At 39.4% G+C, this 16,963-nt stretch overlaps 1 protein-coding gene across 1 annotated transcript in view; it reads right to left on the reverse strand.

The window, feature by feature from the left end:
- Positions 1–16,963, reverse strand: part of GABBR2 (gamma-aminobutyric acid type B receptor subunit 2) — a 497,433-nt gene that overhangs the window by 167,089 nt on the left and 313,381 nt on the right. The window contains exons 9-11 of the mRNA XM_075416661.1: positions 4,750–4,830; positions 1,446–1,596; positions 827–959 (exon numbers count right to left, since the gene is read on the reverse strand). Of these exons, the coding sequence (XP_075272776.1) occupies positions 827–959; positions 1,446–1,596; positions 4,750–4,830 (365 nt within the window). The remainder of the gene's footprint in view (positions 1–826; positions 960–1,445; positions 1,597–4,749; positions 4,831–16,963) is intronic.

Below are 16,963 nucleotides of genomic sequence, written 5' to 3' on the forward strand. Positions count from 1 at the left end.
TGACATGAGAAATTCAGACTCCTAAAAAAAGGTACTGTGAACTGCATCTTTCTAGAGACCTTAAGAAGGATCAAAGCCGTAGTAAGGATAACTAATAAGTCTGATGGTCTTAGGCAATGGGCCAAGCATAATGTTAGGATTTTTTGAGAAGAAAATATCTGATAAATTCAAATGCTGTTTGTATAGGTTTTGGAAGGAATATCCTTGCAGTGAAGTCTTCCCCTTTCTTTGAAATGGCCTTGGTAAGTCAGGCTGCATATTACAGTGAGCAATTAAGACACTACAAGCTTATAGGTGGACATATTTAATTTGGTTTCAGAGTTGCTTGTTTCAATTTAACTAGAATATATTCTACACGGATCTAGGCTTGCATGAGTTTATAGTGTAGCCTGGAAATAGTAGTAGAAGTCTTTGGAGATTCAGCCATAAAGACTGAGTAAAAAGACCTGGACAAGTAGCAGTCATGAAGTCTAAAATTATATGGACTCTATAGAGGAAACATAGTATCTTCACAGATATTACTAATTGTCATGCTGTGAAAAAAAGCTGTAATAAATTATCTTCATATATATAATTTCAAAACTAGAAAGTACATCCACTCTTTTATTCTGAGGCTAAATCCCAATGCATCTAAAGCTTTTACTAATAATAACAATATAGCTTTGTACATGTTTCAGAAATTGGTCCCAGAAAAAATCCCAGGAAAAAATTAAGAGAATTGGTGATTAAATGGAATGAGACATCCAACTACTGAACTTTTCTGTTTGCATTTTTCACAGACCTTCCTGCAAGACTATCTTAAACTTGAATATATGGAATTACTTACTGTGCAAAGTGTCTCAAATGTCTTTTCGGAGACAAAGGATCCATCAAGACCAAAAAGAAAAATAGATGCATAAGAAAGCATCCCTCCAAGGATAATAAGGTTGTTCATGTAGGGACTGGACATCTTTATTAGTCTATGGACAAAAGGTGATAGTGCATTAAAGAGAAAAAGATTACTGCTAGGCTGTTAGAGCAATAAAGAGCTTTTTGTAACCAGGCAAACAAATCACCCTTTTTGTAGAGCCCTATGAATTCTATAGGCATGCACGCTATTTGCGGTTTTGTAAAGTCTAGCATTGTTTCAGGTTTTTGAATGTTTAGTGACAAGACCTCCTATTTTACTGATGGATTAATTAGCTAGAGTTAATGTTAATAGCAGACAGTCAAACATAAATAAAAAAATTACACTTTTCAGATAGTATAAAAGAACTTCCCTTACTAGACAGACAATCTGTTTCGATGTGAATATATTACACAGTCATTTCAATTAAATAGTTCTAAAATATCATCCTTCCATGGTTTTAATATTTTCCTTGTGTATATATATATATAGATGACAGACTCTACAAATATGGCATTTAAATATGAAAGTAATGATAGAAGTAACATGAATGTCTTACTTCTGGTTTCTGTTTTTGATGTTAAAGAACAAGAAAGCACTGGCCATTATCATTCCTAGGATGGTGAGGGCAGAGAGGATGCTGTAGAGAGGCAGGGAGATCTTGCGTAGCTCCTCTTGTATAATTGTTTTGTCCTTTGGAGGCTCAAGTCCTAGAATTACAAGAAGAAAAAAAGGCTAAAGCTCAACTAGATGTAGAATTTCTGTAAGAACTTTCGCCTCTCCTAAGTACGGTACCTTGATTTAGCAGATTTAGCAACTGTGAACCACACCAGTAGCTGATGAAATCATTGACTTTGACAGAGATATGTTAGTCACATTGATTGACAAGAAGGCTTGCATTTCTGGAGCAGGTAAGCATCCTCTTTGGAAGAAAAACCACAACAAAACCCTAATGCAGAACCCCGTAAAATATGTTACCTATCCTCATTTTAAAGTGTAAATAAACGCTGAAATGCGTACTACGACTGTAAATTTTACCAGAAGGTTATGCTTTCCTGAAACAAGTGACAGACCAATGAGTAGAAAACAGAGAATGCAATTTCTCTGCACGCTGTCATTATTACCAGGGCAAATTTAAACGGCCAGTCTAGATACCTACCACAGCTGAAAGCCAACCTTTGTGTGGTACCACTGGGGCAGGGACTGGCAGCCCTGGGGGGCTGAAATGGGTCCTGGGCTGTGGGCAGGGTGGGCAAAGCCCCGGGAGGAGAGGAGGCAGGGCTGTTGGTGCCTTCAGGGCTCTACAGAATGGAACAATACGCAAAAAAGGGATAGCAAAGGTTTTATAGGGACAGACCTACTTTGCAAATCCCTGCAGATGTGGACTTGAATGTCTGAACTTAAAAACTATGTTTAAGGCCATGTGCTTGATTTACAGTCAACTCCCGCTAATTAAAGGCTTCTCAGTTTAATGAGAAGAATTACTTTCTGACAACTGCAATAAAGCTCTGCGTCCCCTAATTCTCACACTCCATTTTACCTGTTTACTATTTTTTTCCATGGTGCAGGGGATTGGCAAGAGGCATTTTGCATCAGTGTCCTCCTTCAGAAAGGGATTTGTGTGCCCTACAGTGCCTGAGCCTGTCCTTCCACCTCAGGTCTCCGTGGGGCTGCGAGGATGACCACACCGGGCCCAGCAGCTTCGTTTCACAAAGCAGCCGCACAGGTAGAGCTCTGTGGACCTGCGGATTGCAGAGCTGCAAGTAACTGACGAGCAGCTGCCATTGCTAAATTTCACGTCCACCCTTCTGCTTTGGACCTAGAAGAATATTTAAGGATTTCTACAATAAAATAGCTTTATCCATACCAGTGAAGCTGAAACAATTCAGACGAGAAACTTGCTATTGTTTGGTCTTTATACACAACATTTCTGGAAAAAAATTTCCTTTCAGGTGATCAAAATAAAGTGGCAGTCAAGGGACCATTTGCTGATTTGATACTGGAGAAAAGTACCCGACATTTTCCCCTTTTCCCTTTCCCACCTCAGACCATGTGTTTACAATGCATGACACTTCATGAAACTAGGCAACAAGTAACTAGCCTAACTAATAAAACCCATTTTAGATACAAGAGTATTTTGATGGGTTTTATGCTTAATATTAGTCCTTTTAATTGAGGCATGCTCTTTATCGTAGTTTGATGATTCTATAAAATGCATTTTCTTATTTTTGCAACGGCCATTCAATTCAACTTGTTCTAATATCATGAATTACTGTTCTCTTGTGTGTGATTTTATGCAATAGTTTAAACAGTGCTATATTTACTAGTCTTCAGCTAAAATATTTAAAGTTACTAAGTTTTTTATACTGCCTGGAAGATGTAACAACAGTGTCCTTCACACTGAATACATGACTACCTCAATAAAAAGTTAATGTGGATAAATGGAGACGGTTCACTGTGAGTCACATAGTGCATCTTAAGACAAATATAAGACAGGCTATGGGTGCAAGGAACACCAAATGTGGTCAGAACAAGAAATAGTAGTCTGATCCTGAAAAAAGCCTAAACAGAGATTTTTTCCTATCATCTACTGTCCATCAAGGCATGGAGTTATGAACAAAACCTGTCTCCTGTTACTTGGTTCATTCTGCATACCTTCTCTGGAAATTAATGATATTGAATCAGTATTCAACTACATTTTCTCCTTGCAGCAAAAGTAATCTTCTGGGTCCCAGACTTTGGCAACTGGGGCAGATTCTGCACTCTTTTTTTCCAAAGCCTCATTCTCCAGACAAATGTGGGAAGTGTATGAATCTGTCCTCTTTCAAGTCCAGCAAATGATACCAAAAGAAAAGGTGGACAGCTCCAGCAGATGGACAAACATTCATGGATTAGATCATTGCAGTGAAACTCCAGTCATGTTCACGCAAACCTTGGGTGTTGGAACACTGGAAAGAGGTGTAGTAGAGCACGGGATACAGCAGCTTGATACTCATCCACCACTTCTAGGGCAAACAATGCAGATCTCATGAGGCCAACTTTACTTTCCGTTACTGAATTTCACCATAGCAAAACCTCAGATTAAATCTTCTTATTAGCTTTGAAAATAATTTATATGCCTATATTCAACAGGAGAGACACTTAAAACTCATTTCAGCTGACATCTAGCTGCCATGATCTCATGCTCAGAAAGCCGTGGATATGTCTGCACTCAACAGCTGTGAGGGCAGAGGAAGTCCCCATGCTAACTCTGGGGCAGCATGGGACAGAAAATGATGAGAAGCTACAGTAACACAGACTGTAAGCCTGCTGTGGACCTTGGGAGTGCTGCTGGGCTGAACAACCTCTCTAGCCCTGTTTCACATGCACCATCTTAAAGCTAGCCTTGGTATTTTGAAATCCCATTTTCTCACTGCTTAACAGACACTTCCCCAAAAAAACCAACCACCTCCTTCTTCTGTGTGCGAACACAGTGCATGGGAGCTTCCCTCAGGTGAGATGAACTAGGGGACTGCGAAATGGAGACGAAATTAGAACATTACTGATCAGTGGAGATGAAATAGAAGACATCTCTGTAACTCGTTGAAATACCAAAGAACTTCTGTGTACATGATATAAACTTGAATTTATCTTGGTCATTGGAATGAAAAACAAGTATACAATATCAAAGCATTGAGATTTTCTCTTCAGAATTCTCCTTTTTTTTTTTTTTTAAGCACAGCTCAGTTCCCTTTCTTATTATACCCTGTCATGGCTTTTTAATATTAAAAATCCTAAAACTGTTCTTTAACAGCATGCAGTCTTACAAACCATATACAGCTTTACATGTCATTTCTGTACCTTTTTCCAGTTTTCTCTCCTACCTTGGAACCTGATGCTGTTGTTGATTATTTCCAGTGTGTCAGCCACAGCATTGTACTCTCCCACCTTCACTTCCTTTCTTTCTGCAGAGAAGCAAACAAGAGTGATTGGTTATGGCAGTTCACATGTTCTCAATTATTTAACTGATTTTGCCTTCTTTTTTGAGAGTACGTCAAAAGGAAAACAAATATGCCTGAAGTGCATAAATTATTAAAGCAGAATGCCAGACAGCTAACATCATTAAAGGAAATATTTCTGATTCTTTAAAGAAACGCACAGTATTTTTAAGAACTCATTTATATAATCAGGGAATTATTGTTATTGGGCAAAGACATCTCCAGCATAAACATCACACAGTTACTGGCTCACATCATGAAGGACATTATGCTGGGAGAACAGACATGGCTAAATCACACATTCCACTCTCATTTAAAAAACTAGGACATATTGCTCTAGGGAAGTATTTCCCAAGGCAGTCATAGTGGCAGACTCCAGCCAGTATGGAGTAGACTGTCTAGTTAATAGATGTGTTGGGAATCTAATCTCTTATCCTTATTGGGAATTAGCAAGTCATTAGTACCCTGACTGCAAAACACACATTATATGTTATATAATTAAAGCCACCATGCACTTCAGCTAAAATTTTAGTGTTACTCTCACCTGCTATTTTGGGACTCTCGTCACATATATTGCCTTCTTGTACCTGATGGAGCAGTGTAACACAGATATAGGAACTTAATTTTTTTGGCCGCTGCCTTAGCCAGTGTAGCTGGAGCTCTGGCACAAATTTGTCCCACCTTTCTGATAACACCTGGCATCAATTTATTTCTGTTATTTCTGTTGGATTTTTGGTATGGCTTGCAAGTGCAGGAACTTATTAAATTACCACTTTTACACTAAACCTCATGCATTTCGATCAGAAACTTATAACTACAGGCACATTAGTTAAAGTTTTCTTTGATAAGCTGGCTCAGCAGAGCCAAAAATTTCCTTACAGGCCTCTATGTCTGGGCTTGCACAACCCAATTTACATTTAAATTCTGAGCTCGTTACCCTATTTGTGACACTGGTTTGGGGAGCTGATGATCTTGAACTATATGCCAAATTTGAAAAGGATGTATTTCACCCAACAGTTCCACATTAATCTTTTCTCCTTTCTCACTCAAAGTGATTGTGCCTGTTAATCTCTACTGAATGAAGCAGCTAGCTCCATATTAGTAAAACCTACAGGCGGATTAATACTAATCTGAGAATTTACAGGAGGCAAAAGTTCTCCTTACATAAACCACAGTTCTTATTGTTAAAATTGTTTACTCAGCAGTGTAGACTGGGCTGCAAATCTGGTGGAGATATCTAGGCATTTGCTATATCCCCATCAAAAGCTGGAGTTTACAGTTCTGAAAACTGATTTGTCTTTCCCATGAGCAGGATCCACCTGGGGCCCTAAAACTAGTTTGGAATAATAGCTCAATTCCCTGGTCCCCAGCAGCAGTTTCACAGAACCCATCCACACAGTGCTACATACACTTAGGAGTAAATGTAAGTTTATACTTTCTGTCACCAGCTGAAAAATCTCTGTGAAATAGATCCATGCACAAATCCTTGACAGTCTTCAACAATAAAATCTTCCCAGCAGTCATTTAAGAGCTAAAATTGTTACTGCTAAAACTGAACCAATTCACTTCCATCTGTGTCTGTAGCATGACAGCTATTACCTGTAGATCTAAAACATCAAAACACAACCTAGAGAGAAGACAGACAAACACCAGAATGCATATCAACATACAATTTACACTTTAGATGCCAGATAGTCCTCAACATCTACTTACACCAAATGGTGAGGACATGCACCTCGGTGTTGGTCTAGCCACAACTTTACAGCAACGGGCTAAAACCTGACAGCTCTGATGAACAATGAAGAGAAAAGTGTAATTGCTCCACAAAGATTTCTGTATGGAGCGCTTATTGGGACTAGATTAGATGTGAGAAGCATGTGATAGATGTGGAAGCATACACAAAAGAGAGCATAAATCTGTGGTCTAACTGATTAAGGTACTGCAACTGAGAAACTGTTTCTGTGATTGCTTCATGTGACATACAATGTCATTCTTTTTCAACATTTATAAATTCTTATGTGGCTTGCTTTACAGATGAAGTAACACTGAGAATGTGCCTATGACACTAACTGCAATGTAGTGCAATATAGATGAGGCAGCCCACAACCAGCCAGCCTGGGTACCAGGAGCTCGCCCTTGTGGGAATGGAACTCAACAGAGCTATTCGGAGAAAAAAACTTCCATGGCAGACCAAGCTGAAGAGCAAGACTTTTTTGGACTTAGAAACCCAAGAGTAGGGGAAAACAAGCATTTAGTACCTAGGAACCACATTATCAATGCCTCATTCCTTGCAAATGGGAAAGGACTGTTCACAGAGTGCATGCCAAGGTTTATCGAAGTCAAGCAGAGCCATAAAGATTTTTGATATTTTAAAGTAGTTACAGTTGTGGAAAGTAGTCTACAAGGGAAATAAACTGTATTTTTATTGAGGGGAAAGATACACTATCCATTTCATAGTATGATTACAGGGGTGCTGAGGGGGAGACACAAATAGTCTTTGTGCTTTTTTATACTCCCAGCAAAGAGTACAACTACAGCTGTCAGTTCTTCAGTTTCCCAAGCACAAGTGTTGATCAGTGATGGTCACCTCCAAATATGAATTAAAGGAAGCAAGGAGGCAGCACTATGGCTCTCTGCTCTCTCGCATAGGCCAGCATAGCTAAGGATGGGACTGCAGGCTCTGCTTTTCTACATGCCATTCCCTTGAGTTCTCTGGAAATTCTGAATTATTCAAGTCAGTATACTGTTTGTAGAATGTAGCTCAAGTCTGTCAAAATCTCTGTGTGTTCAACAATGAAAGGGCAGGAGGAAGTGTAACTCCTTCAAATAAACACACCAACAAAGTGCTTTGCACGATATTCAGAATATGATGTTGGCTTCTTTCTGTAGAGCTTTCATTATTTTTAATTTGATCCTTCCATACTCGTGATAGAGAGATTGTATTGAAAACCCCCTGCTCAGGTTAAAATGCGAAAGAAAAGTATGAGGAAAAATATACTTTGTTTGTGAGATAATATTTGTCAATACCATGACAGGAGTGGTGGGATTTTAGAACTTGAATCTGCAGCTGTTCTTTCACACAGGAACAGAAAAGTATGAAAACTAACCAACCCAAAGAAAACTGGCCCAGAAATTTTTGACTGAAAATTATTCCTATCTAACAGAACTATAAAACAACTAATCCTTGTCTTCAGTAAATTGTCACAGAATAGATTACTTATATGACCAATATGAAATCCTTCTGCTAACAAAGAACTGAACTACTCTTCAAGATGAATAAAACATTTTCTGCTGCATGTTTTCTTACAGAAATTTATAGACCACTTTAAGTAACTCTAGACAAATTGACACACTACCACTTAATTAATTAGGTCAGGTAGTTACATGTTCTTGTTGAATAAAAACAAAAAAAATCCTGCAGCTGACATCAGCTGAGTCAAACACACTTAACAACATGCACAACAGTACTATGATTACCAATATGACTGTTACCCACTTACATTGAGAACTTCCAGATGAGACTATGCTTAGTTTCAGTTCCTCTCACTATATGTCATACTTTCAATTCCCCTATATTTTCACAAGTGTACTTATTCACAAATCACAGAGATAGCTTCTACTGAGACATGTTTAAGGGTAAGAGAAAACACTTGCAATGCATAAGAGATGGGACAGATGGATTTACTTTCTTTTCCTCTGTGTAGACAATGCTGGCTAGCTTCTAATGATGCTAAGACATTGTCTATTTCTAAAGTTTGTACCACCTTCAAGTATATGAGTCTGACTGAAACGGTACAAATAACCTTTGTGGTGATGCAGTTAAGCCAATACGAAAATGTTTGCACCAGTGTAATCACCAGTATGATTTGTACTTATAATAGTAAGGGCACTCTGAACTAAGACCGTATCCTATGAAGTTACAAAAACACGTATATTGATATGTGAATGCATTCATGAACTCCTACATGTCTAGTTGGTTATACCAATGTAAAAACTATGTCTAGGTCACCAGAACAAAGACAAATTAACAGATCTGCCCTAATGTTACTGTGGTGCCCTAAGTGCATAGCTATAAATAAAAATTCAGGACCTCAAAGCTCTAAATAGCTTACCAAAGCTTGACACTACTAATACTTTGTTATGTCACTGCAGCTCTTTATAAAGTTAGAATTCCACGCAAACTACAAAGACAAGCATGTGCAAGTGATGAGTATTCACTTTCCAACAAATACAAAGTAAATTTTGAAGTCAATTTAATAAACTTACTATGGACTATTCTCCAGATAAGTTGAGGGTCACTGAGGTTTCTTATCTAAATGATACTTAGGCTATTCTTAACTTAGAAGCAGCAGAAAAAAGACAAAACTTATAGCTGAAAGCATACACAGTATCTAGGTCTTAATATGTCCTGAAGGAACATCCCTGCACAAGGTGTTGCCTCCATGTCTCCTTCTCCTTGAAAAATTTTTCAAATTTTCTTTATATAATCCCTCCTGTTTCTCCACTCAAGAAACCGTCACTGGAGTCCCTGAAAACCTTCCTCTGATATCAGTTTAACAATTCCTTCTCACGCTCTTTGACAGCTGCCCCTCTTGCTTAGCCATCATAATTCAGTGGGAGTGATTAGGTGCTTAGCACCTTAGAAGATCTTGCTGCATATTCTGCACTTAGCGGCCTATCTCAGGATCCAATATTATTAAACCTTGCCCTACAACAGAAACATTTAGCTCTTGCCCGTTGTTCCTCATCTGTACATTGCAGACCAAGAGGACTGCTGGCAGCTATGGGGAATATTTACTCAGCAGATCTCAGAAGAAATTTGGAAAATGCCCAAGTGGCCGACAACAGGTGAAACTGAGCATGGACCAAACACACTTGAAATGCTTAAATGTCCTTAGGAAGAGAATAATACTTAAATTTGGAAAGATTTTCATTTCAAATTTAAAATCAATCTCCTAGATACAAATCAAAACTTGTGCCACTGCACAAGTACTCATGCTTTCAAAGACACACCTAACCTATCACCATTCATAAGCTATTGGCAACTCATTGACAGGTTCAGTCCAGAGATGGGGGCAAAGAGTGCACAGAAAAATTGCACTACGGTGTGCTGGGGTTTGCCTTTCTCCAGTTTGCCTTCTGATCACATTCCCTTTTAAAGAATTAATATTTTTCTTTACCACTTTAAACTGCCAGTCACCTAGCAATCCTTTGTCACTGACAGGTCTTAGCTCTTCTTTCTCATTCCCTCTGTCACCTACTGTGAAGGCTCCTGAAGAGCTAATGCGCCTTACGGAGCGACAGCAACACTGCGACCAAGGGTATTCAGAGAACAAGCCCCAGGAAAGAAGACGTGTTGAATACCAGCAGCGAAAAACCTAAGCTGGAGACTGCAAACTGATGGCAAGTCTGAGAATACTTCCCATATTTCATCAGTCCTGTGCAAATTGCCTGCAAAGTCTCTTCTAACCTGTCTTACCTTTGTCTTACTCATTTTGAAAGCTGTTTCACAGAATAACCATCTACCACAAAAGCTGGAAATGCTGTTTTAAATGCCTTTATGTTACTGAATTATACTAAGCGCCATGAAAGCTAATTTCCGTCAGAATAAGTACAGTAACATTTAAAGTTGTGGATCCTGTACAAACTCCTAGCAAATTAATGTAATCTTAACTTTCATAATATATCCTTGTCAAACAGGACTGGAAGGCTTTTCAGTTGTCCTTATCACACATCAGCAATAACCAATACATGTTGAAAGTCTCCAATTACAAAAAAAAGCACAAGAGAAGCTTATAAATAATGAATGAGCAAAGACTTTTTCATGAATTTCTATCCACTTGTAGGCAACCATTTCTTTGTTTAAAGACAGAAATGCTGAGATTAAGAATCGCATTTCAAATAAGGAAGAAAATGTCAGGTCAGATAAACGATTACGCGTCTGCAGAAGCTGCCAGAAAATAAAGAATCAGGGAAGAAAAATATGTTACCTTTGGAAGGATTTGAATTACCAGAGATTTTACTCTTGTAATTAAAATTAAAAATCTGTTTTGCCCAATGAAATATTACCTTCATTTTTAATTCCTGCGTAACTATTTCCTTCATTTGAAGTTCTTGTCTAGTGGTTTTTTTTTCTGAAATCCTGGATTCCAGTGCACACAAAATACAGGAAATCCTGAGTTATGAAAGCAGCATATACAGCAAGTGATAATAACTCTTTACAGCCAGTTCTGAAGTCCTATCTTTCATTCATCCATAAAATAAAAGAGACAAAAAGGTTAAGCCAACCAAAGGCCAAACAGTGTATGTCAGCCTTAGAGTCAGGATAAAAGCTAAGCAGTCTTAACCCTGGGCTTATTTCACTACATTCGTAATGGTATTTAGCTAACAGTACACAGGGAGCAAGCAAGCAAGCAGCACATAAAATGTCATTAGGTATGCTGAACTCATAAAAAATCTAGTTATTTTATAGCCCAAGAAGATTTTTCCATTAAAAGTTCAAGCATCTGCATTTTTAAAAGCTTATAAAAATTAATTATAAGATTCTTTTTAATCTTTGTTTTTATCTTCCTGATTTTACATCTGTCTCTTATTCTGCTTGTTAGACTGGCTTCTAGTTCTGCATAGAAATTTAGTAATATAGTTCATGTATATTTAATACCTAAATATCTTAGGTATTTATATATTATGTATCAAAGAGCTATATAATGAAAAAAAATACTTTGAGTTTAAAACAATCACTTCTTAAGACCATTTTATAATTTTCCTTCAGGAAACCGAGAAAGGTATAAACAAATATTCAATGACAAAAGCAGATTACCCACGAAGTATAATGACTGGTGTGATGAAGTGTAGAGAGCTTACATTAATTCCTCTAAAAAGAAGTTCCTGTTTCTTAGGATGCTTACTAAATTCCTTGATAGTTTGAAATGAGGTTGTATATGAGTTCACACTTTCTTTTGTTTTAATACTTGTAGCATAAAATCTTAAATGAGAATCATCATCAAACTGTATAATGACTGAAAAATATATCAGTAATGTTAATTACTTTTAACTCTGTTAAGGAAGTTCACAGATACAAAAAAATGTTCAAATAGGTACGGTATGATTAAGATTTAGGGTACATGCATGTGCATTAACTGCAACATCTCAATCTGGCCAAGGGTTTTCCTATTCCATTGTTTATCCTCTTTTAAGATTTGATTAACTTTCAGAGAATGGAAATCTTCATCATTCTGAGAGTTTATTTGCCAAAGTAAATTATTCTTTGAAGTCATACAGAGTCTCAGAGTGTAAGTATACATGTGTTTTTTAATATTAATATTTATCTAAACATAACATAGTCTGCAAACAAAGGCTGGTATTTATTTCACCTGTCCCTTGGAATCGCCTTTTCCTAGCAGAGGCCAAAACAAGTGTGCTTTTCTTGACTCTGAATTTACAGAGGGAAATAACACTGCATGTGTAAAACCACAGGCAGCCACCATGAGAAGAAATTTTCTCAATTATTAAATAACAACACAACTTTCTTAATTGTTGTGTGCCTTTAATACTTTTACTCTCGTACACTAGTCCATTTACTACAGTAAGTGTGCTAGGAAATCCACCTGTGCAGGCACACAGACTTGGGCTGACTTCCCGGGAGACCTCCCAGGAGCTTCCCAGGTTTGAAGGGCCATCAAGGCAGCGACAGGTTCGGATGCGGATGCCACTGATCTGCAGAGAATTCCCCCTGGCAGCAGCCCAGGGCCCAGCAGCAGCTCCATCTGTCAGAACCTCTCTGGGAGAGGGACAACTGAAGCCAGGACTGCACAGGAGGTGGAGGTGCCAGTGAGAGAGGCTGAGGCTATGTTTTGTTGCCTCTTGAGCTTGACTTATGAGTGCTGAAACGTCAGGGACGTTGTGAGGCACAACTGAAGATATACCATGATACTGCACTCATTCAAAGATAAGGGACAGAAAACCACAGGCCAGCAGTGTATCCATTTTGACAATCTGTGAGACTTCCAAAGAAACACAAGATGACAGAGCAGTAGTGTTTCCAGACCTCTTTTCCAAGGGGAATAAATGCGATTATTATCTTTGGTGCCCTGGAAACTGAGTCTGAGTAGGCACAGTGTGCACTATCAGGAGAGTCTGGCAAAAGAAAGATTTGAATCATTATTAAATTACCAGAGAAAGTGTTTTTAGTTAACCCAAAAGTTACTCATGAACTTAAGTCAAATTCACCAAGCAGTGTCATTTTGGGAAGAAACGACTGGGAATAGCACTGCTGCCAGTCTTTTCTGACTCAGCAGGTTAAAGTTCATCTGTGGTTAAAAAACGCAAGACAGCCAGGACAGCAGCCTAATTCCAGCTTCCTGCTGGCTCAGCATTTGAGCTTTCTGTACAAACCTGACAGCAGATGTGACTGGCCACTACCAGGGGATGGCCTGACAGTCAAGCCAGCCCTGGGGACCTGCATGACCCCAACTCCAACCCAGCTGCACACTCTGGTTGAACCAGACAGAAGATCAGGGTGACCTTTTCCTCCTCCAGTATGTTTAATATTCTAGCATTTAATTTGATCTTCTTGTGGATGCCCAAAAGAAATGTTTCACTACACTCACCCAAACACATTACTTAGCTAACTGAAATTTTAAATTCTATTCAATGTGGAGTATCACTGATTTTTGACAGTTGAGAAGACAAATAATAATCATAAAAAAACCCAAAATAAATCAGTTACTTAGAAAACCTTGGCTGGTTACCTCTTTCCCCAGAGAGGTTTTACTTGTCCGTGCGGTGATGCACAGCACAGCCATTGGCAGCAGCCCCGGTCTGTGGACAGCTGCAGCTGACTTGAACAGTGCCGCCGAGTCCCTGCCACCGTGTTTTCAGCGGCTGCTCAGATGTACGGAACAAGCTGCATGAGGCAGTCCTCCTTTTGAGGGCTGGGTGGCCCTTTCTAATTTATACGACAGCCAAACTAAAATGCATAATGTGACAGAAATAAAAACATCTCCCAGCGCAGGAGACGCATGCCTGGCCCGGGGACAGGAGCAGAGCAGCACGCCAGCTATTGCACTGAGGAGATGAAGTGACCGAGAGCCTCACAGCAAGGGTCTTCTCCCTCCACTTCGCAAGCCGTGCCTGCTTTCTGGTAACCTCACACAATGTGGGGACAGAGGCTCCGCTATCGCACGTTTGGATGCATACCTACGACTGTACGATTCGGGCCTTCCCTCGCCATCTGTCAGGACTGTGCTTCCCTTCCCCGGGGAGGGAGGGCTCAGCACGCGCTGAGCAGCCTGGCAGCGGGCTGTGCCTGGTCTGCTCCTGCTGAGAGGTCAGGAAAATGAGATGCTCTGGCTTCTTCCTGACGTACTGCATCCTTGAAATTTTTCAGAGTTAAGAGTGCATTATTTAGAGGTTTCACAATTACCATGCCTGAGACAGGAGGAGAGCAGCAGCTGTTGTGCGTATTACGAGTGTTGGATCTGAACTACTCGCTATGTCCTTGAATATCTACTCTTGCCATTACACCAGGTGGCCTGTGAAAACACTGCAGCACATAAAGAGCTTTGAATATCTTCTTCATCATTCAGGGTCAAACCCAAAGGCAGAATTCCCACTGACTTCATGCTAAGTTACAAAATCAGGCAGCTGAGGCAGCATTGAACACATTTATATAAAGCTGAAAAGTCTATGCTCTTTTCTGTCTTGTAACTTGTATGGTAACTGCCAGGGTTTTTCCCTGTACATGAAAGCCAGTTTTGACCCACCCAAGCTGGTTTATTCCAAATACTTTATTCAGGAAGAGTAGAGGAAGCAGTAAAAAAAAAAAATAATGTAGAGCAACAAAGAGCCCACTTGTGTAATAACCTGCGTCTGCAAGTGACCCCTCGCCGAGATATAGGGGAGACTATAAGGGCACCAAAGGAGTGATACACCCCTAGATAACTCTTCCAGCTCCCACTGCTGAGATGAACAGGAGAGCCATCATTCAAAGAGCTATCGAAAGCCACAGACATCGAGCTTTTCAAGCTCTAGCCCTCCCCTGACAGTCAGCTCCCCACGCAGAAGCCTGGCTTGGAGCTTACAGCCACATGGGATCGCAGATCGTATTTCCCTGTCCGGAGGGAGGTACGCTCCCATCGGACCCGGGCTTGTCACTGCTGCGTTTAGGGACGGCACGCCAGGGAGTGAGAAAACAAGAAATGTTACAAAACCCCAGACGCCCTTCTAGCCCCAGAATCGCATAATTCATAGCGTGAGAAAAGTGTGCTGGGGAGTGCTACTTTGAGTGTTTCGACAAGCATAAGTGTCTGCTGGGAAATTCCTCTTCGAAGTCTGTGTTCCTTGCATGTCTTTTTGACCCTCAAGAGGCTACCTGAGAAGTTTGGAAAGTTTGGGGTACCACCAGGAGGAGGGGTGCTGTGAGACCGTAAGCACACACGTGAGGAACCTAAGGCCTGGGGCACTGGCCGAGGGGTGCATGGGTGCAGATGCAGTGCCCTAAGGCACTGGGAGACGTGAAATCTCTGTGTGAAATATCGGTGGCAAAAAAAACGACCATGCTGGGTTAACTCAGTTCTCACAGGCTTTAAAAGGCAGACCCAGGAGATGGAACCACCCATGCAAGACTGCTGATCTATAAAAGAAGTGGTGAGCTTTCAAAAACCAGCGTTTGAAATGCTCTGTGTACCAGCCCAGCCCAACAGGCCCCTAAAATGATATTTCTCACGTTGTGAATTTCCATTTGACACCCTTTTTTTTGGATGTAACTGTATGTGAATGGTATGTCAGGATGAGGCCAAAACAGTTTTGAAAAGTAAGATGATAGTAACGGACAACTCAGACTTTAACCTACCCTGATACCCATTTTTCATGTTGGTAAGAGCTGTTTGGCTTCCTTCAGCTACTACCAGTACATTTTCAAAGGATGCATTCTAGTCTTAAACTTAAAAATGTATCACCATTGCTAATTCTTTATTTTTCTTTATAAATTCTAATGGTGTTAAACTTTACAGGAAAAAAGCAACAATATTTGTAAAAGAAAGCTTATTCAGGAAACTATTTTGGTTTGGTTAGATTTTTTCTTTAACCTGTAAGTCGTTCCTGTATTCAAGAGACATGAAACACACTCTGACTGGAACTGTAAAAAGCCAGAGTTCCAGAGAAATAACTCAATTTTCCTGCTATTTCAACGAACCCCTTCTTGCTTTAACCTGTTTCTAGTAATCTCTTTGTATTAGCAGTCTACTGTAAAAAACTGATAGGAGGAAAAAGAGCCAACAGTAATCTCCTCTTAGTACTAATTAGGAACAATATGCATTTTACTAAGGGCAAAGAAAGTGGTTTAGAAGACTGATTAAGGTACAAAGAAGAGTTCTGAAGTGATAGTCCCTAATTTTATCTTTAATGATTGCTTCAAAATTTTCCTAAAATATGGTATGCTTCATTGCTGTGCTATTTAATTTTAAATTCTGATTTATTTTTCCTTTTATTTCTTCATCTGGAGTTTGAATCGCGGAGAGAACAGGCCTGCGTTAAGAGAAAAAGCCTCCCATGGAAAGCTACAGCCATTAAATTATAATTATTCTAAATAATAAAGGATTTAATAATTAATATAAAGCAGTTATATAATACACCTGACAGACAGCTCTGGAATAAATTTGCTTGGCAAAGCAGAACCAGATCACACAAGCATTTATGCATAAGCATATCTTTGTGCATAACATCAAGTACACTCATCTAAGCGTTTCCAGAATCAAACCTGATATTTTAGGTGCTGAGAGAAAACAGTTTGACAAAACACTCATAGTTTAAAAGAATCTAGTCTGCCCAGAGAACTGCTAGCATAGAGCAATGATGATTTTAGTTTGAACATTAATTTGTTACAAGAGGACAGCATTTATGCCTGTAGGAATGAAATATAATGTAAGGCTAAAATCCCTGAAAAGTTGATTAAGACTAGAAAAGCAGAAGTATGCATTTTTACTCATGTATCACTGTACTGCATTATGACAGTGAAGAATGGCAGAGACTTCACAATTGGCTGGGCAGAAGAGACTAGATTAAATAACCTCTGTAGATGCACAAAACCCTGGAAAACCAG

This window comes from Opisthocomus hoazin, chromosome 3 (assembly GCF_030867145.1).
Source record: "Opisthocomus hoazin isolate bOpiHoa1 chromosome 3, bOpiHoa1.hap1, whole genome shotgun sequence".
Classification (NCBI taxonomy): domain Eukaryota; kingdom Metazoa; phylum Chordata; class Aves; order Opisthocomiformes; family Opisthocomidae; genus Opisthocomus; species Opisthocomus hoazin.